Source organism: Gallus gallus, chromosome 3 (genome assembly GCF_016699485.2).
Source record: "Gallus gallus isolate bGalGal1 chromosome 3, bGalGal1.mat.broiler.GRCg7b, whole genome shotgun sequence".
Lineage (NCBI taxonomy): Eukaryota > Metazoa > Chordata > Aves > Galliformes > Phasianidae > Gallus > Gallus gallus.
In genome coordinates, this window is record NC_052534.1 from 51,791,261 (window position 1) to 51,807,778 (window position 16,518).

The 16,518-nt window shown below is 42.7% G+C and overlaps 2 protein-coding genes across 6 annotated transcripts in view; one reads left to right on the plus strand and one right to left on the minus strand.

The window, feature by feature from the left end:
* The window catches only part of SYTL3 (synaptotagmin like 3), a 29,838-nt gene extending 27,187 nt beyond the window's left edge, over nucleotides 1-2,651 (plus strand). For all 3 annotated transcript variants that reach the window (XM_040698460.2, XM_040698459.2, XM_015284210.4), the window contains 3 exons: nucleotides 435-543; nucleotides 1,070-1,272; nucleotides 2,108-2,651. In XM_040698460.2, the coding sequence (XP_040554394.1) occupies nucleotides 435-543; nucleotides 1,070-1,272; nucleotides 2,108-2,238 (443 nt within the window). In that variant the 3' untranslated portion in view covers nucleotides 2,239-2,651. The remainder of the gene's footprint in view (nucleotides 1-434; nucleotides 544-1,069; nucleotides 1,273-2,107) is intronic.
* Nucleotides 2,652-3,272: 621 nt separating this feature from the next.
* The window catches only part of EZR (ezrin), a 36,718-nt gene continuing 23,472 nt past the window's right edge, over nucleotides 3,273-16,518 (minus strand). Inside the window, exons 3-13 of one of the 3 annotated variants that reach the window (NM_204885.2) lie at nucleotides 16,106-16,201; nucleotides 14,623-14,897; nucleotides 13,856-13,939; nucleotides 13,117-13,263; nucleotides 10,533-10,629; nucleotides 8,044-8,207; nucleotides 6,940-7,070; nucleotides 6,131-6,291; nucleotides 5,781-5,873; nucleotides 5,071-5,319; nucleotides 3,273-4,723 (exon numbers count right to left, since the gene is read on the minus strand). In NM_204885.2, the coding sequence (NP_990216.1) occupies nucleotides 4,559-4,723; nucleotides 5,071-5,319; nucleotides 5,781-5,873; nucleotides 6,131-6,291; nucleotides 6,940-7,070; nucleotides 8,044-8,207; nucleotides 10,533-10,629; nucleotides 13,117-13,263; nucleotides 13,856-13,939; nucleotides 14,623-14,897; nucleotides 16,106-16,201 (1,662 nt within the window). In that variant the 3' untranslated portion in view covers nucleotides 3,273-4,558. Of the gene's footprint in view, nucleotides 4,724-5,070; nucleotides 5,320-5,780; nucleotides 5,874-6,130; nucleotides 6,292-6,939; nucleotides 7,071-8,043; nucleotides 8,208-10,532; nucleotides 10,630-13,116; nucleotides 13,264-13,855; nucleotides 13,940-14,622; nucleotides 14,898-15,295; nucleotides 16,202-16,518 lie in introns of those variants that run through there. The other 2 variants (XM_046938482.1, XM_015284013.4) reach the window with 2 other exon arrangements.

Here is a 16,518-nt window from a genome sequence, read left to right on the forward strand (position 1 = left end):
AAACACTGAAGGCTGTGTATATCAGATCGAGCATCCGCTCATGTAGAAATACAAACATTTTGAGGGGAGTGGATAGGTCAACCTCATTTCTTACCTCCCTGGTTCATAGTGAGGTATGTAAGGGTCTAGAGCTCTAGTAGAGCTGTGTTCAGGACCATAGAACAGGTAAAGACCAATAGAAAGACCTTAATTAGCTGTTAGGTTAGTTCTACTGCCTTTTATTTTTTTTCCTGAATAACCCCTAAGCCACCAGCTGGCATTCTACTCTTCTTCCTTGTGTCCCTACCCTGTAAATAGAGCCGTAACAGAGCAGTGATGATCTTATGCAGCAGCGAGTCCTTATCAAAATTGCAATTTTCCTTTTTAAATAGTGGCATCCTATGTTCTCAACTGGACTAACTGGTTATTTCATATGATAACCTTTCCTGTTTCAGGAAAAAAAGACCAAGAGTTTTCCACCTGCCAGCTTCAGGTTATGATATTTGGGGCCAGGAACTTGCCTGTGCTGAGATCTGCTGGAACGCTGAACTCATTCGTTAAAGGGTACGTATGAGACTTAACGCTTCAAGTGGAAAATGTCACAAAGATCCTGTGCGAAGGTACGAATTAACTTGCTTTCAGCAGGAGACTGTTGTGTGGAAACGGCACTGTCCACACTTGGTCAGGCTTGCTCTTAGTGGTGCCAGTTCACACTTGAGCATCTGCTGAAAAGCAGCCCTCAGAAAGGGCAGTGAGATGTCCTGAATGCAACATCAGAGGTCACTGTTGTCAGTGACTGCTGAAGGAATCCTTAGCGAACTCTAAATTTTAATGACAACAGAGGAAAAGCAGATTTGGAGACCCACAGTGAGCGCAGGAAGAAAGAGCCAATCCCCCCCCCCCAAAAAAAAACTGAATAGCATCATGTTCTACCCTGTGCTTAAGCTATTTAAGGCAAATCAAAGGGCCCTGGTTGGATTAGTGCAAGCATTCTGTTTTCTGATTGAGAAATACTGCTTGGATCAGTAAACTTGCTGAACATTCTCTGCATTTTACTTATTTTTTTTTGGGGGGGGGGTGGGGGGAAAAGCTGTCTTATCATTTCAGACCAAGCAGAGTTGAAGCAAAAGTCACCTGTGGTGAAGAAAGAAGACTGTCCTCAGTGGAAACACTTGTTTGTCTTTGATGTTACCCCAGCTCAGCTACAGCAGTCATGTCTACATTTGACTGTCTGGGACCAGTCAACTTTTGGCTACCGTGATCATTTCCTAGGGGGAGCCAAGCTTGGTGCAAGTAAGTTCTTTATTGCTAAAAGCTGATGCTAATTTGGGTGGAAGATAATGTTTATTTTACCTTCTAAACCATATTTGCACTGTGCTGTTATCGTGTGCCTGACGTACAGCCCCCAGTCACTTAGGACCCTGTCCCCGTCCTAAGGGACTAGCAATCACAGGCTTTGATCCTGCTGGAAGCAATGCGTGTGTTTTAGTTCAGTCTGTACAGAAGCTCCGGGTCATCAATGGGAACTGACAGGCAAGGCTATTTGTTAGCATGGGAATGTTCTGGGTCAGCACTTGGCCCTGCAGAAGACCAACAGCCTGTTCCAGCACCTCACCACTTTGTAGCCTTGCTATACTACTTCAGAAAAATATTATTACTACTAATCGGGTCTGCAGGTTTCCTCATGAGCTTTGTGTGGATGTTCTGTAGCATTTGCCTTTCTGTTAGAGCTTCTAAGTGACAACAACTATCCATGCCCTAAGTCTAGTAACACATTATAGTCACTGAAGATGAAGTGGCACCAACCTATTCGGCCTCTTTTAACGTGTGCACTTGCTCCTTCACTTTTTGATTATACAACAGAATGTTCTTTGCTGTGGCCTGAGTTCTTCACTGAGGTATCCTCTTAAACTTGGATCAAAATGATGCTTCGAAAGTGTAACTACAGTTAATTGCAATTAAGACATTAAGAACTCCCGGAACGGCTGAAATTGCCTAAGAAGTGAGAGAAACAGCTTGTTTGTGCAGTCACTGGAGCCAGAAATGGTGCAGCACTGAATCTAACAAAATCTTTGGGTAAGGTGAAGTGAAAAGCAGCTCTATGACCTTTCGTTTTGCTTTCTTGCAGAGCCATCACTTGGTTTTACAGACCCCATTTCTCCGTCAGTGCTTCAATGGGAGGAAGTGTTGCGCAGGCCGAACACATGGATGGACTTTACTCTTATACTGCATTCAAATATGGAAAACTTTAAATCATGAAGATAATGGTCTGCCCTCCCTTCTCAGGGGGTGATATTTGGAGTTGGAGTGGTGCATGTACGTTCTAAGCATGGGGAGAGGTTACAGAGCAGTACCTACTTCTGTATTTGGGGAATTGAGTACTCAAGTTTGAACGGTTGTGATACTGAAGGCTTTATTTCTCAAAAAAGCTAAAGCTTTGATTTCTCACAGAATCTAAAGCTTTGTTATCATACACTTTACCTCTACAAGTAAAGGTTAATATTGTTTCTCAGGAGTAACACAATGAAAGGCATTATGCTGACAAGGCACTAGTAGACAGATGGTATGCAGCTTTCTCCTTCTGGATATAGAGATACAGTTGTTCAAACACAGATAAGAAATATTGCATACAGATAAATGATCATTTTCTTATTAAAAGAAAAAAGTTACCATTTCACTCTGATTTTCATGCTGTGTGACCAGAGGGAAGTGAAAATTACCTCCTCTCTTACTGCTTGCTGTAACTTAGCAATCCTTCAGAACTATCTCTAGTGCCCCTATTACTGATCCAAAGACAATTGGGCCTGCACGCCTCACAGCTTCCTCCTGTATCCTGTACTAACCAGTCAGTTATAAATTATCCTTTGGAAGAAGAGTGTGGCACATCAGCTAATAGAATAAATGTGGTTAGGGGAAGTTCCTTGTTTTTAGTGGCAGCTGTCAGATGGATCCATATGGTACATTGCACAGCTCAGCTTATCACTTATTCATGTGAACTGGTGGAAACGCACGCTTAAGGAGCAGCCACCCTGTCTGTTCCCTTTGCCTCCAGTGAAGCAGAGTTACAGTCAGAAACCTCATCTATATGGCTGTAACTGGTGCTGCTGTTACATACCTCTCCCCTGGGGCTGAGGTAAAGATGGTCACCATTCATCATTACAGGAAGTGTTACCCCTTCTTTCAGTGTTTAAGGACATAACAGTGAAGGGAAGCATACGCCAGCCTTGGAAGCTGGAAGTCAGCACCCTTTTTAACTAAAACACACTCTTATTCATGAAACACTCAACTCAAAATCCTTTGTTACTTTGCAGATCTTTTATTTAGATGTTTGCTGCTGCAAATAAAAAAAAAAACACAACACCACACAAGAAGATTCAACTCGAGTATAAAGCAGCACAGATGTTGTAAATGGAAGAGCAGAGCTGACACCATGCTGTATCTCACTTTCTAACAGATTTTCAAGAAAAAAGGGGGAGATTAGTGGGGAAGGAATGGTCACAGAAATGCTCTCTAATAGAGAGATACACCTGTGGTATAAACAAGCAGTCCCTTCATGTTTGGAGTCTGAAACTTTAAATCAAACATTTAAAAAATTAGAAAATTTGTTAGAAAAATAGGTGCAGTAAAATTGTATATATTGGATCATGTGTACATATCAATTTTTCATTAAGTAAAAAAAATGATCTTTACAAATAATGCTTAATAGTAAATAATCAGTTGTACTGCAGACTACAGTGGTCAGGCGTCTTTACAGATGCGAGTCATTAAATCTGAAAAGTAACAAAATATACAGAGCAAAACTATTTCCCTTTTAAACTACTACTTACTGCAATCCACATACTGCATATTTTATATATATATAAATACTACACTAGAACCGATCAGTTATGAAACTGGAATACAAACACAGTAGTGTATTATTCCAACAGAATATTTGCCTAGTTGTTACGTGAGGAGGGTGCCCCGTTCTATGCCACACTTGGGAGCTGTCGCTGCAGCATTTCTCCAATTGAGCAGGGCAATTGGGAGAAGCCTTATTTCAACGCAATACAGTTCTGAGGTGTTGTCAGTTCTCTTTTGGTTGTGTGTCAGGTGGGCATCAAGACCAAGAAGAAAACAGAGTGCACGTGCCTGCTTCAGCACACACACGGCTGTTCGCAGTTCCTGACTTGTGACCTCTCACCTGTTGGACATTACACTGTAACACAAAGACATATGGCACAAAATTCACCCCCAGCTGCTAAGTTTTAGACCAAGGTGAATCCAGCACCTGCGCAGGACATGCCTCTACGACTAGATGTGGATTTGTGTTGGTTACAGAGAGATACGAAATAAGGCCTTTTGGCACTAAGCAAAGGCATGAGCAAGTTGCCAGGATCAGAGGTAAGATCGATTTTTAACTATACCAAATTTAATACATGGTATGGAAGAAAAGGGAGATGCAAACAAACACCTCTGGGTTTAGAGAACATTTGTTAAATACCATACAGTGACCCCTCCTCAGGGTGAAAACAAAACCAAAACCACAGCATTAAGATCTGCTTTTCCCACAGTCTTGCCTTCTTGTTGTAAGCACTCATTACATTGCCTCAAACTCATCAATTCTCTGCTTGGTGTTGCCTTGTCGGATCTGCCGCAGCGTCTTGTACTTGTCACGGCCCTGTCGCACGTTCTCTGAGTGGATGATATCATTTTGGGTCCTCTTATCTTCATCTCTGGCCTGCGCCAGCTCATCTGTCAGTGCCTGCAACAGAGAGAGCATTAAATACAAATTATATGCAAGAAGAAGCTTTCAACTGCCAACAGCAGTGGTTTTGGTGAGACTTTTGACAGTTCTCAGATGACCGGACAAATCAGCGATATGGATTCTACATATGGCAACCATAAACAGTACGGACGATGCAACTTTCTGATGACTCAAAGCCTGAACAACAGGACCAACCTTTTTGTACACCGCCTTTAATTCAAACTGCCCTATAGGATCTGTAAGCAAAGAAATAACCATGCTTTGTGCGTTCAACCAAGCGGTTAAATTATTTATTCTCCCCAAACAAAGTCTTTTGTTAATTCTCCCCCTCCGAACACTCTTACCTTCAGCTGCCTCTGTACACGCTCGTTCTTCTCTGCTTCAGTAATGCGTTTCTCCTCATTGCGGTCATTCCTGATCCCCTCACTGGAGAACTCTGCGCTGTAGGCAGAGTACTCAGACCCCTCATCATGCAGGTTATCGTGCACGTGGTAGTTCACAGGCTCGTAGATGGGTGGCGGTGGAGGTGGAGCAGTCATTACCAAGTGTAGCTCCTCCTTCGTCTTTACCAGATCCTCCTGGGCTTCCCTAGCCTTTGGGGAAAACAAACAGAAGTGAAAACCTCATGAGGTTTGTGCGGGCCTATCTCTTGAGCCTGCCAAGGTCCCTCTGGATGGCATCCCATCCTTCCAGCGTGTCACCAAGGAGGTGTGGTGTGGCTGACATCAGCGATCTTGCTGAGCGGGCACTCAATCCCCCTGTCCATGTCACCAAAGCTAATAAACAGCATTAGCCCTAACGCCATGAGAAATGCCAATTGTCACTGGTCTCCACTTGGACACCAAGCTGTTGACTGCAGCTCTTTGAGTGTCATCCACGCTATTCCTTAGCCACCACATGGTCCATCTGTCAAATCCACATCTCTCCCATTCAGAGACAAGGATGTCATGCCAGGACTGCGTTCAACACTTTCTATGTGCATTTTGACTAAAGCACCACGGTACACACTGCTCAAGCACAGAACTTCAGAGCAACTTTGACAGATATTACTCACTCTGATCTGCCATTCTTCAACCTCACTCTCCTTACGCTTCCTTGCCTCTTCAAGAAGTGCGATCTTGGCTGTATACTCTGCAAGCTCTGCAGCCTGTTAAATAGTAACACTGGAATTAAGGACTGAAAAAAAACCCACAACAAATTGTTACACTCCCCTCTAGAAAAGACTGAACAGGAGATTAAGAACAAGGTGTAGACTGCTTGCAACTAAAACCAGTGCCACAATGGTGTTATCACACAGTCTAATACTTCACTGCAATATCTTTTTTTCCCCTTTTGACTCCAAGGGCTTTGCCTTATTTAAGTAAGTGGCGTAGTGTATCTTAACCAAAAGTGATTGGGTCTTACCAGCTGTTCCTGGCTCTTTATCTGGTCAATATTTTGTCTCTCCAGCTCTTCCTTGGCTTGCAGAGCAGCCAGACGATCAGCTTCCAAACGTTCTGCTTCCTCCTGAGCTCGTCTCCTTTCTTCCTCCAGCTGAAGAGCTCTTTGGATCTGATCTGAGAGCTCTGGGAAAACACAGATCAGTGCTGTTAGTCCACCAAAAGACAAGCAAAGCAAAGACAAGCTCTTAGCTTAACTGCAGAAGTCATGACATGCACAAGACTCCAGCCTGCAACATTTCTTCACTGCACTTACAAGTAGGTATTGCACAAAATACAGCAAGTAACCAAATTCAAAAGCTGTCGGTTGCACATTATAATTAGATCATTTACAAGGTATTTGTACTGACAGGATTCTGCTGCCCTTAGTTGACAGTTTACTGTAAGGACCAGATGATGCAGTCTCCAAGCTGCTCATCTGTGCATTGAAACAGAAGCTTCCTTTTCACTGGAAGGACTTGTTACCAAAGAAATCCTTTGGTAGGAGTTAAGTAAAAAGCATGTGCAAGCTGAGCTCTGGTTCTCACTGCTGCAAGAGGCTCATGCTAAAACCCCCTCGGCAACAGGGAAAAACAGAGTTAGCATGACCTTCAACTCCCACTGATAGCAGATCTCGTGACTTATGCCTTGGATGACATCAGCAGTGCATGCATGTGTATTTATTCATGTAAGCAGCTATCAGTATGCCTTGCAGAGAGATCCCGGTGTCACTAGACTTACGCTAAGTATGGAGCACAATACACATGATGTGGTTAAACAATGCAAGCACTTCACCTTTCTCTGCTCTCTTAGTCTTCACTTCATACTCTTGTAGCCTCACCAGCAGTTCTTCTTTTTCCCTCAACATTTGCTCCTTCTCCCTCTCAATTGTCTCCCTCTTCTTCTTTTCATTTTCCAGTTGTTGCCTGTTTAGGAACAGATTTCATGCTTGAAACTCACTTAAACCACAGCATAAAGCATATGACATAAACATAACATAACATAAACAAAGCAAGGCGATATAAGACATAAACCACAGCAAGGCAAGAAAATTGGCTGGACATCTCTCCAGACAGTTAAATAGGACAAGGCCATGTGACTGCCACAAACAGGAGCCAGAAGAGGGAAATGCACTGAGAAATGCATCCTTAATCACGTCAGTTTCTGCTCAGTTTTGGATAATCACGTTTCATAAAAGTACTTCTATTTTCTGTTGCCTGCCCCAGAACTTCAGAGAACCAAATAAACACTAGATGCAGAGAGAGAAAATCATGGCTCTGTGCTACATGGCAGAGGAGATGTATTTTATCACTTCTGTCATAAGGAAAATCAAGGAAGCGTAGAAACGAGCGCTGAGGAATGCAGATGAAAAAGCCAGCAATACAGGAGAAATCAGGATGATTTCTTGACTCATAAGCAACCTGCAGCCATAGTAGAGAGTCCAGCAGAACTGTTAATCCTTTTCCCTTGCCTCTAAAAGGTCTTCCAGTCCTCTCGCCTACTCACTGCGTACATGTGTTCCCTGTGAAGTCTTCTCCCTTAGCTCCCAACCATTCCATGGTCCAACACATAGACCAGAGTCAGGAGAACCTCTCTCTAGGTGCAGGACTCCACACAGGAGCCCACAGTGACTTCACATGCGTGGTTCCTTGAAGAACCAGCTCTTAAGACTGCAGACAGGAGAGCAGACTACACAAATCGGAGCCAGAAGAATTCTCACACTCCTACTGCAGGACACCCCGAGTCCTACCACTGCGAGCCAGAGCTCTATGACTATGCGCACACACCTTACTCAAAGGTAGGTGGCTCACAGCCTCATTTAAAGCCATCTGAGGAACTCTGGCAGATATGTACCGTTTACCTCTGCCTCCCCATCCCACCGTCTGTACACAGGCTCACCTTTCCAGCTGCTTCTGGTGCTTCTCTTCCCGGGCCTGGGCCTTCATCTGCTGCACCTCAATGGTGTCAGGCTTCCTGCGCCGCATATACAGTTCGTGGTTGCCCATGCAGAGCTGCAGGATCCTCTTGTTAATTCTCAGACGAGGGGCATAAAACACAAAGTCCTGGGGAAGACAGCACACAGTCAGTTTTTCAGGCGCAGCTGACCGCAGACATCATCTTGCCACTAATCCCACTGCAACACAGACATCCACTGGCTACTGGAATGTCACAGCAGAACCTCCACGGTTATCTAAAGCCCAATATTTATTGGTTACATAATCTACTTTGAGTCCATACAGAGTTGACAAGTTACTCTTCCAGACAAAGTATCCTCTAGAGAGAATTAATGGGCTCAAAGGTCTCCACTTAGAGGGTGCTGTGCCAAGTTTGGTACAGTTGCAGAAGTCTCTGGGCTGGCTGGTAACCATCTGGGCAACATGAAGCAATTAGTTTTAAAGTTTTTGTGGTTTTGTGAATGAAAAGATAAAGCATGAAGCTAATAACGCGCTGCAGACTATTGAAGCAACACTGTAGATTTTCCTGAATTCACTGACGAAAACTTATGTCCTTCAACGTATTTTGCACATATAATCAGCAAGGTGTGCTGTGCCCCCCAGGCCCCAAGTCCTGCCGGAGGCATTCGGAGCTACACAAAACTAATACTGCTAATTGCAGCTGCAAGCTACTCGTCTGACCTCCTATTCCTAGGAGATTGTTTGTGTACATTGTGATGAACAGGTCTTATCTTGAAGCAAGGTTCACCTCCAGTCAAAGTAAATTCTAAGGGCACAGATGGTGGTTGTGTTCATCATTTAATGCCATATAATCCAGGGACAAAACATTCACATAAGAACATAAAGAATTCCCCTCCCTTCCTCATCCTCCCCTGGACTAACACAGCCAGGAGCTCTGCTGCTTGGTATTTTAAAAATGTGCTGAAGATCTTGGAGTACGTGGGCAGACAGACCTCAAAATTCAAAAGCTTATTCTGGTTAAGGTGACAAAGAATGCCATCCATTAAATTAGTGTCCATTTAAACAATGATGTGGAGAATAAAGGGGAGCTTCCCACCCACACCTAGGGTGGACTGAGTGTTTTTGCTTTATTTACAAATGCTTGCCATTTTCAAAAGAGATGCAAGCATATGAAAAGATCCAGACAGCTTCCTGACTGTTCAGAATTAGTGTCCAGATCAATTCTTCTTTCATACCTAATTTTAAACGTAGCACCACCCACATGGAAAAAGACAACCAAGACAATAAGGAAACATGATTGGTGTTAACATTGTAAATACCTTGATGTATCAACCTTTTGCGAGCCTCCCATTTAAACTCAGTCACATTTACTGTAAGGGAGTGGATGGACAAGCTGTGATCCATGAACAGGACATTACTGTTTGTACTGTGTACAAGTCCAAATCATAAAGAGGCTCTTCTATTGAGAACTATATTCCTGATGGAGGCACCCTTCTGTCTCTGGGGGGTTTTGCTGGTTTTCACAGGTAACATCACAAAAACAAGCCCCTCTCCCCCCACAGCCCAGGTTGTTAGCTAGAGGAAAGGACATCCTAACACCGTGTGTACCAATCAAGTTACTGGAAAGGCCTTTTTCTGCTGAAGAGATTCATAAGACATCACCCTTAATCAAAGCCAAACTACAGCTTGTTTCTCAGCGCTGTACTGATCCATCAAGGTCAATAACTGGGGTGGGGGAAGAGAAAGAGAGGAGGTCTTTCTCAACTATTCCAGCGGTTTCACAAGACGTACAGAATGACATCCACCTATACCAGTTATTCAAGTTCTCAACAGCTCAAAGTAAGTTGCAAGTTTTTCAGTGAAATAACTGAAGTGTGTAAACATAAAACATTAATACTCAAGGGCAGCTGCATTTAAATTCTTCACAGAAATCACATTGTTGTCATTTACCCTAGTATTCAAGTAGGTCACTGGGCATCATGGCCCTTACGTGGCTTTCAGTATTTCTGTAGGGTGGAAGTGAGCACTGAGATGGACAGCCATATGGGTACACACAGAATGGCAGCAGCATCTGGTAATTTTAAAAAAATAGGCAACCACAAGAAAAATTGTGTACCAGCTCCCATACACTGGAGAAAATGGAGAGAAGAGTGGTCTTAAAGTAGAATCCAGCTATAGAAAAGACTCACAGAACAAGCAGAGAATCTCAGATTTAAGTGTACACCTACTAGTTTGTTGGAGGAAATAACTGGGCTGCAGCTGTAACATCCTTGCCTTTCTCCATATCTGACACATCCAAAAGCTCTTTACCTAAACTGCACGGAAAAGCAGACTGCTCTAAATACATCCTCAATACTGATACTAATTTTGCATCTAAGATATCTGCAGCTTTCTTCTCTTTGAAGACAACTTCATTCGGAAATGAACTGCTATTAGTTATTATTAGGCAGTTTCCATTCTCAGTATACTTACAGGTGCCTTCTTGTCGATGGGCTTTATTACAAACTTTTTGTCATTGAAAGAGATGTTTCTGATTTCACTCCAGGGGAACCCAATCTTTGGAGTCAGTCTGGAAAAAGGAAAAATATTTTAAGAGATGCTGTAATGAACTCTATTCTTTCCCCCACATTACTTCTAAAACACAGACTCGGTGGGACGCAATGCTTGACACAACTCTCCCAACTGCAAGGAGAACAGCTGAAATAAAATCCCACAGGGGAGAAGGGGAGATGCCTGATCACCTCCCTTACAGTCTCTTCTCATGCTGGTCAGTCCAGATTTTTACCTTATTCATTTTCTTCTCAATGTCTTCAGAGTCTTGCATACAAAAACCATCAAATTATTCATCACATCACGTGTTTCTGAGCCATGCTAGTACTCCACCTTTACATATCCTCCCAGTTCTGCAACAAGTTCAAGGGCTTGTGCATCTGACTGCAATGAATTCCTTCAACTGCCCTTGCCCCAACTAAATACCACCTTTGTGTGTTCAGTATCACATTATGCTTCTTTCTGTGTTCTGTTACTATGGACATGTTCTCTAGAGACAGCACTTAGTCATTGAGAATTGGGTCTTACATAAATGTTAATACCAACAAGCAACCTTCCTGTTGTTATCTAACCCCTCCAGTGTGTCCCTCTTTGGCACGCTGAAGTGCTGACGATTACTTCCAGCAAATGGGTTGAAGGCACGAGTATGCAGTGTTCAGCACTTGGAGAAGTGTATATCAGCATAGTGAATCACTCCAAGTCTGTGTGAATCTCTCCTATGGAGCTCACTGGTTAAGGAAAAAAGTCGTAATTTTGGAGGAATTTGCTTCAACTTCATAAAAATTGGAAGTTCCTACATAATTTCATTGGAGCAAGCCTAAAATAACCTGCTTAGTTTTAATCAGGAGTCAATAATAAAATATGCTCTCTTTAGAATTTACCATTCCCTAACCTTTACCTCAAGTGTGAAATTATGCAATAGGGTGCCATGTAACGCTAAGTAAGAACTGTACAACAAATGATTTGATTAAACGAAGATTAAGTAATTACTCTGGCCTCCTTCACACTACCGTAAGAGTGTCAGCCTTTGATAATACGGTACAACATTAACTGAAGTATTTTAGTTGTCTAAGTTCTGCTGTAGATTCTCATCCTTACTGCAAAGAAAAGGCTTGGCTTGAAAACACCTAAAGACAGGAGACAGACATTCACTGAGAACTCACTCCCATCTGTAGCACCATTTGCCTTCTCAGGCCGAGTCTCAGCAATGAAATCTTTGCTTTTTCACCTTTGCCCTAGCCCCCAAACTCTGCACATACAAAGGATAGGTATGGTGCACATTATCATTTTTCTAGTCCTCATATCTGCTTGAAAGACTTAATTACGGAGTTAAGGAGAGTTCTGGCAGAAACGAACCATTTATTCCAGCACTACATTTGTTTTGCAAACATTCTTGATGGCTCTCTCCAGTCAAGGGCTACATTCTGTCTGCTGCTGCAGCCCGAAAAACCTGTTTCTGCGACCATGGTTACACAGCAAGACTTGTCATTCAAGACTCAGGTATTACATGAGCGAAACTACTTTTCTTTCAAGTGACGCTCCTTGTTTTCCGGGTGACAGCACATATTAGCATTGCAGAAAAGTCTGCATTTCTCTTTGCCACCTTAACAGAAGCTCCAATTAGTATTTTAGCTACATTCAAAGTTTGATGGATGAAAACAAACAGAATGGGTGAAATCCCCACTGTATTTCATTGAGAGTCCGTTACAGATACATGACATGAAACCAAGGCTTGGAACATTCAGAAAAAATCCCCATGCAGTCTAGTCAGCATCATTGCATTTAAAAAAAGTTCATTTTCAGTCCTCTTCAATCTGTAGAGTATTAGAAGTGACTGGTAAGTTTGGACACAGCTGTTCTCACCCTCCTTATATGTTTATTTATAGATGTGGTCTATTATTTCCCACCTACTAGCCAATAAATAATACCTCTGTCCTTAACAGAAGGGCTGATTAAAATTTTGTGTACCTCAGCAAGACCACATTTCATTCTTTGGTTTACAGCATCTATAGAAGTTAACTCCTCCCTGAATTCTGGGTGTTATCCAGCGTTGGTTTCACGCCTACCCCATAACCTGCCTTTTTCACATACTGGCAGTTGTACACGCATCTATCATTAACTTCACTACAGGGATGGCCTCAGATGTCCCAGCACTCTGCAGACGTATTGACCTATCAAGGTTCCTGTATTGTATTTACAGCTGGCATACCTGGCAACCTGCCTAAAGGAAAAGCTTGGTAAATTCCTTGTTTTTGGACTCAGCTCTATAACCATTACTTGATTCACCAGACAACATTTTACAGCTGACATCTGCTCTTATATTAGCAGGTCAGGCTACAGAGATCAGGAAAGTCACGAAAGCACAAATGATCTGAAGTGCGCCAGTCTCCTAGCACAGCTTCACATCCTAGAGGACAATAAGCAAGTTCTAAACTTTGCCCTCCCTCTGTTAATAAGAAACACCCGCCCTCACTCCAGTAGATCAGAAGTGAAAACAAAGCCTTACTTATCATCTTTTTCATAGATGTTGAGCCCTAAGGCATCAACTCCCAGCCAGAGGTCAGTTCCTTTCTTATTCTTGATTTCAAAGTAGTTGATTCCATACATCTCAAGGTCTTGAGCAATCTTCAGGTATTCCAGCATGGCATTCTCTCTGGATGAGGCAGGAAGGAGAGCAGATGTTAGCTTCTCATTTTTCCCTGACTATCTCAGAAAGCAAAGAGTCCTCAGAAAAAGAAGACAACAAGAACAACAAAACAAACCTTTTCCTAAGCATATCAAAACGCAGCAGTTACAGCTGAGAATTCTGCATTTGGGATTCACTCCAGAAGTTATTCCTTCAGTTACCTCTGTGCGCGCACACACGTACACTCTATGCCCTTCGCCAAGCCCTAGTATTTCTAGAGACAATTAGCAACTTTCATCTCTTCCAGTGTTCATCATTGTCTTAAAGTACAGTCAGCGTGTACAGTACCTACACTTTCCCCATCTGTCAATGAAAATGCTTCACTGAACTTAAAGGTTAGAGACACACTTTTATATTTATCCACTTAAAGTTGTCACTGATGCACTTTACTTGGGGGCAGGGCTTTCAGAAAGCCACTGGTTCTCAGCACCAGCGTGAAAACCCAACTGAATTTTACCATTTGATTCCATGTTGGATTAGAAAACAGACATCAGAAGCTTGCCATTTAGAATGGCAAGCTCGAGGCAACTAGGCCTAGGGAGCAACGTGAAACACTTACTTGAGCATACCACTGTGCTCAGCATGCCAAACCTGGATCCGTTCCTCCCACTGGTCTCTGGAGAGTTTATGCTGATCCATCACCCTAAAAACGAGTAGAGAGATATTTGCAAGATTAGACTTTGTGTTCTGCTCTGTCCATTGATGCTGATATCTGCTATAGTCCCACTCATGAAGTCTTATTGAAACCAAGAGGAAGATCCTGTTCAGCCCAAAGATGTGCTCTGCGGAGCAGAGCTATTCAGAATGAACAAAAAGTTGGTGTTTTTTCCTGGAATTAGATACTGTGAGAAGCATCATCATGATGTGTAAACACAAGCCACTTGTCTGGTAACATATTTATCTTGTGTGGGGACAGACTATCTAGCCTCATAACATGTTTTGCAGATATGAGATTTTTAGGACCATACACTGGGATTAAGAGCACGTAACCTGCATTTCTCCAGGGAGGGCACATTCATGATTGACACCTCCTCTTCTTAAAGATGAGACATTCATACACACTACCAGCATGGCAGTACTGCTTAGGAAAGAACAGCTGAAATCTAAAGAGACTTCCTCTGCTGAACTCACTCAACTACCTCTCCCTAACCGCCCCAAAGAGACAGCATAAAAATGTACTCTAACATGATGGACAGAAATCAAAGGAGGACTGAAGTCATATGTATACAGTTCAATTAAAAATAATATGCTTTCAATGAAACTGCATAACTAGAGAAGGAGGAGAGAAAAAAAAAAAAAGGAGGCTGAATCAATTGATTCCTTTACCTCTGGGGGATAAGACGCTCTGAATTGAGGTATCCAGGCTTGTGCACATCTTTGTTGTAATCTCCAAATTTGGCCTGCACAGCATAGGAGCCAAGAAGCACTGCTGTTTCAGGAGGACAGTAGATCTCATCACTGAGGATCCCTTCCTTCACCTGAAGGAAGAAGAGCTTCTGCGTGATGTCCTGTATCAGCTCTTCAGCCACATCCTCTGGGAAGAACTTGGCACGGAACCTGAACTGGAGGGGATTCTCCTTTCTGATTTCTTGAGCAGAAACCTAAGGACAGAGACGACACTACAACTTAACAAGGCTGCAAACAATAAAAAATTTCTTTTGCACATAAAAAGGAATTTAAGACATCTGCCTTAAAAGGCATTTGTTTTCACATATACATTCCAAGTACATTTCTGTAGTACTTTGGGCCCACACCCTACAGCGAGAACTCCCCAGCACACAGAGGTCTTTCACCTCCAACTAAACACACAAAGCTCCCTGGAGAGTTTAGGCTAAACACACTCCAGCACTACACTAATTACGTGAGAAGTCAGTCTCTAAAAAAATGAATTAAAAAAAATGGACACATTCCCTCCCATCTATTTCCTTTAATGAAGACAAAAATAGGTGTCACTTCAGAGTGAAGTAGCCACCCTCAGCTCAGTGCATCTCCTGCTAACCGTGCTAGTTGGTGGCATGAGATAAAGAGGGAGCAATGGCCTTTGCACTCTGGGAAATAAATCCCGAGGCTACAGCCCACAGGCCTCCTGCAATTTTGCAATAAGCAAGTGATTGACAGCCAATTACTCTCATTCTTTAATTCCAGCTGCTCACTCATATGAGAACAGAGAAGAGATACATTATTATTTTAAACTCAGAATGTAAAATTCTGCTTGTACAGCAAATCTCAGCCTCTGAAAAATGTGGGGTTTATCATGCTGCAACCCATCTAGTGCTCTAAACTTGTGACACATCAGCCCCCTTATGCTAAGCAGGTATGTCACTGACTGCCCCGTCAGGAAAGACAGTTCATTCCCTCCTAAGAATTGCAAGCCTGCAAGTTTGCAAGTTCACAAACAAAAGCAGATCAGATGCATCTGAGCCTCTATGTTACAAATGCCCAGACTTGAAGCAACCTTTCTTCTTCTTTATTAAATCAACACAGCAACTGATCTTATGCAAGCAGAGACTAATGCTGCTATTAGTCAAGATGTTCCTCCAGACACAGAAGGCCAGATGTTTGTACACAGCAAGATACAGTATCAAGCTGCTGATCTACAGTGAGGATTTCCACCATTCATACAGAAAGACCGAGTCTCCACCATGTCACACTTCACACGAACAGCTCCCACAGAGGTCACAAAGTTGTCCCCCAAAACAATTCTTAAATTACGCATATCAAAGAATAATCAGCAAGTACAGGGTTGATGAAGTTACAGCCAGTAACAAATCAGGAATCACGTAAGCTTTAACTTTTAATCAGCAATTACCTTTTTATCCAGCTTCAGCCAAGTCTGGAACCCTTTGTTGTCTACATACTGCAGACCGAAGTACCACACTTCTCGCAAACCAATGGTTTTAACCACCTGTAACAGAAAGGTCAAAAAAACTTCTGGTAGGTAACGGTTCACCAGTACTTCTCCTTCACATATCCTCACAAATCCCACAGCCACTGAAGCTGCAGGCAACCTGCTCCTCTTAACTTCATCTAGTTGACAAAGATACACAGTTGCCTCAGTAAAAGACCCTGATGTTGACTACATTCGCACACTGTAAATACCAACCAGATCAAAGATCCTGAAACACCCCTGCTGTCTGGATCATACGCCTACTAGTGAAAATAGGTCTCTCTTCAACAAGTTCCTTTTCCTCATTAGAAAAGATAGCCTAAGAAATTCCTGAT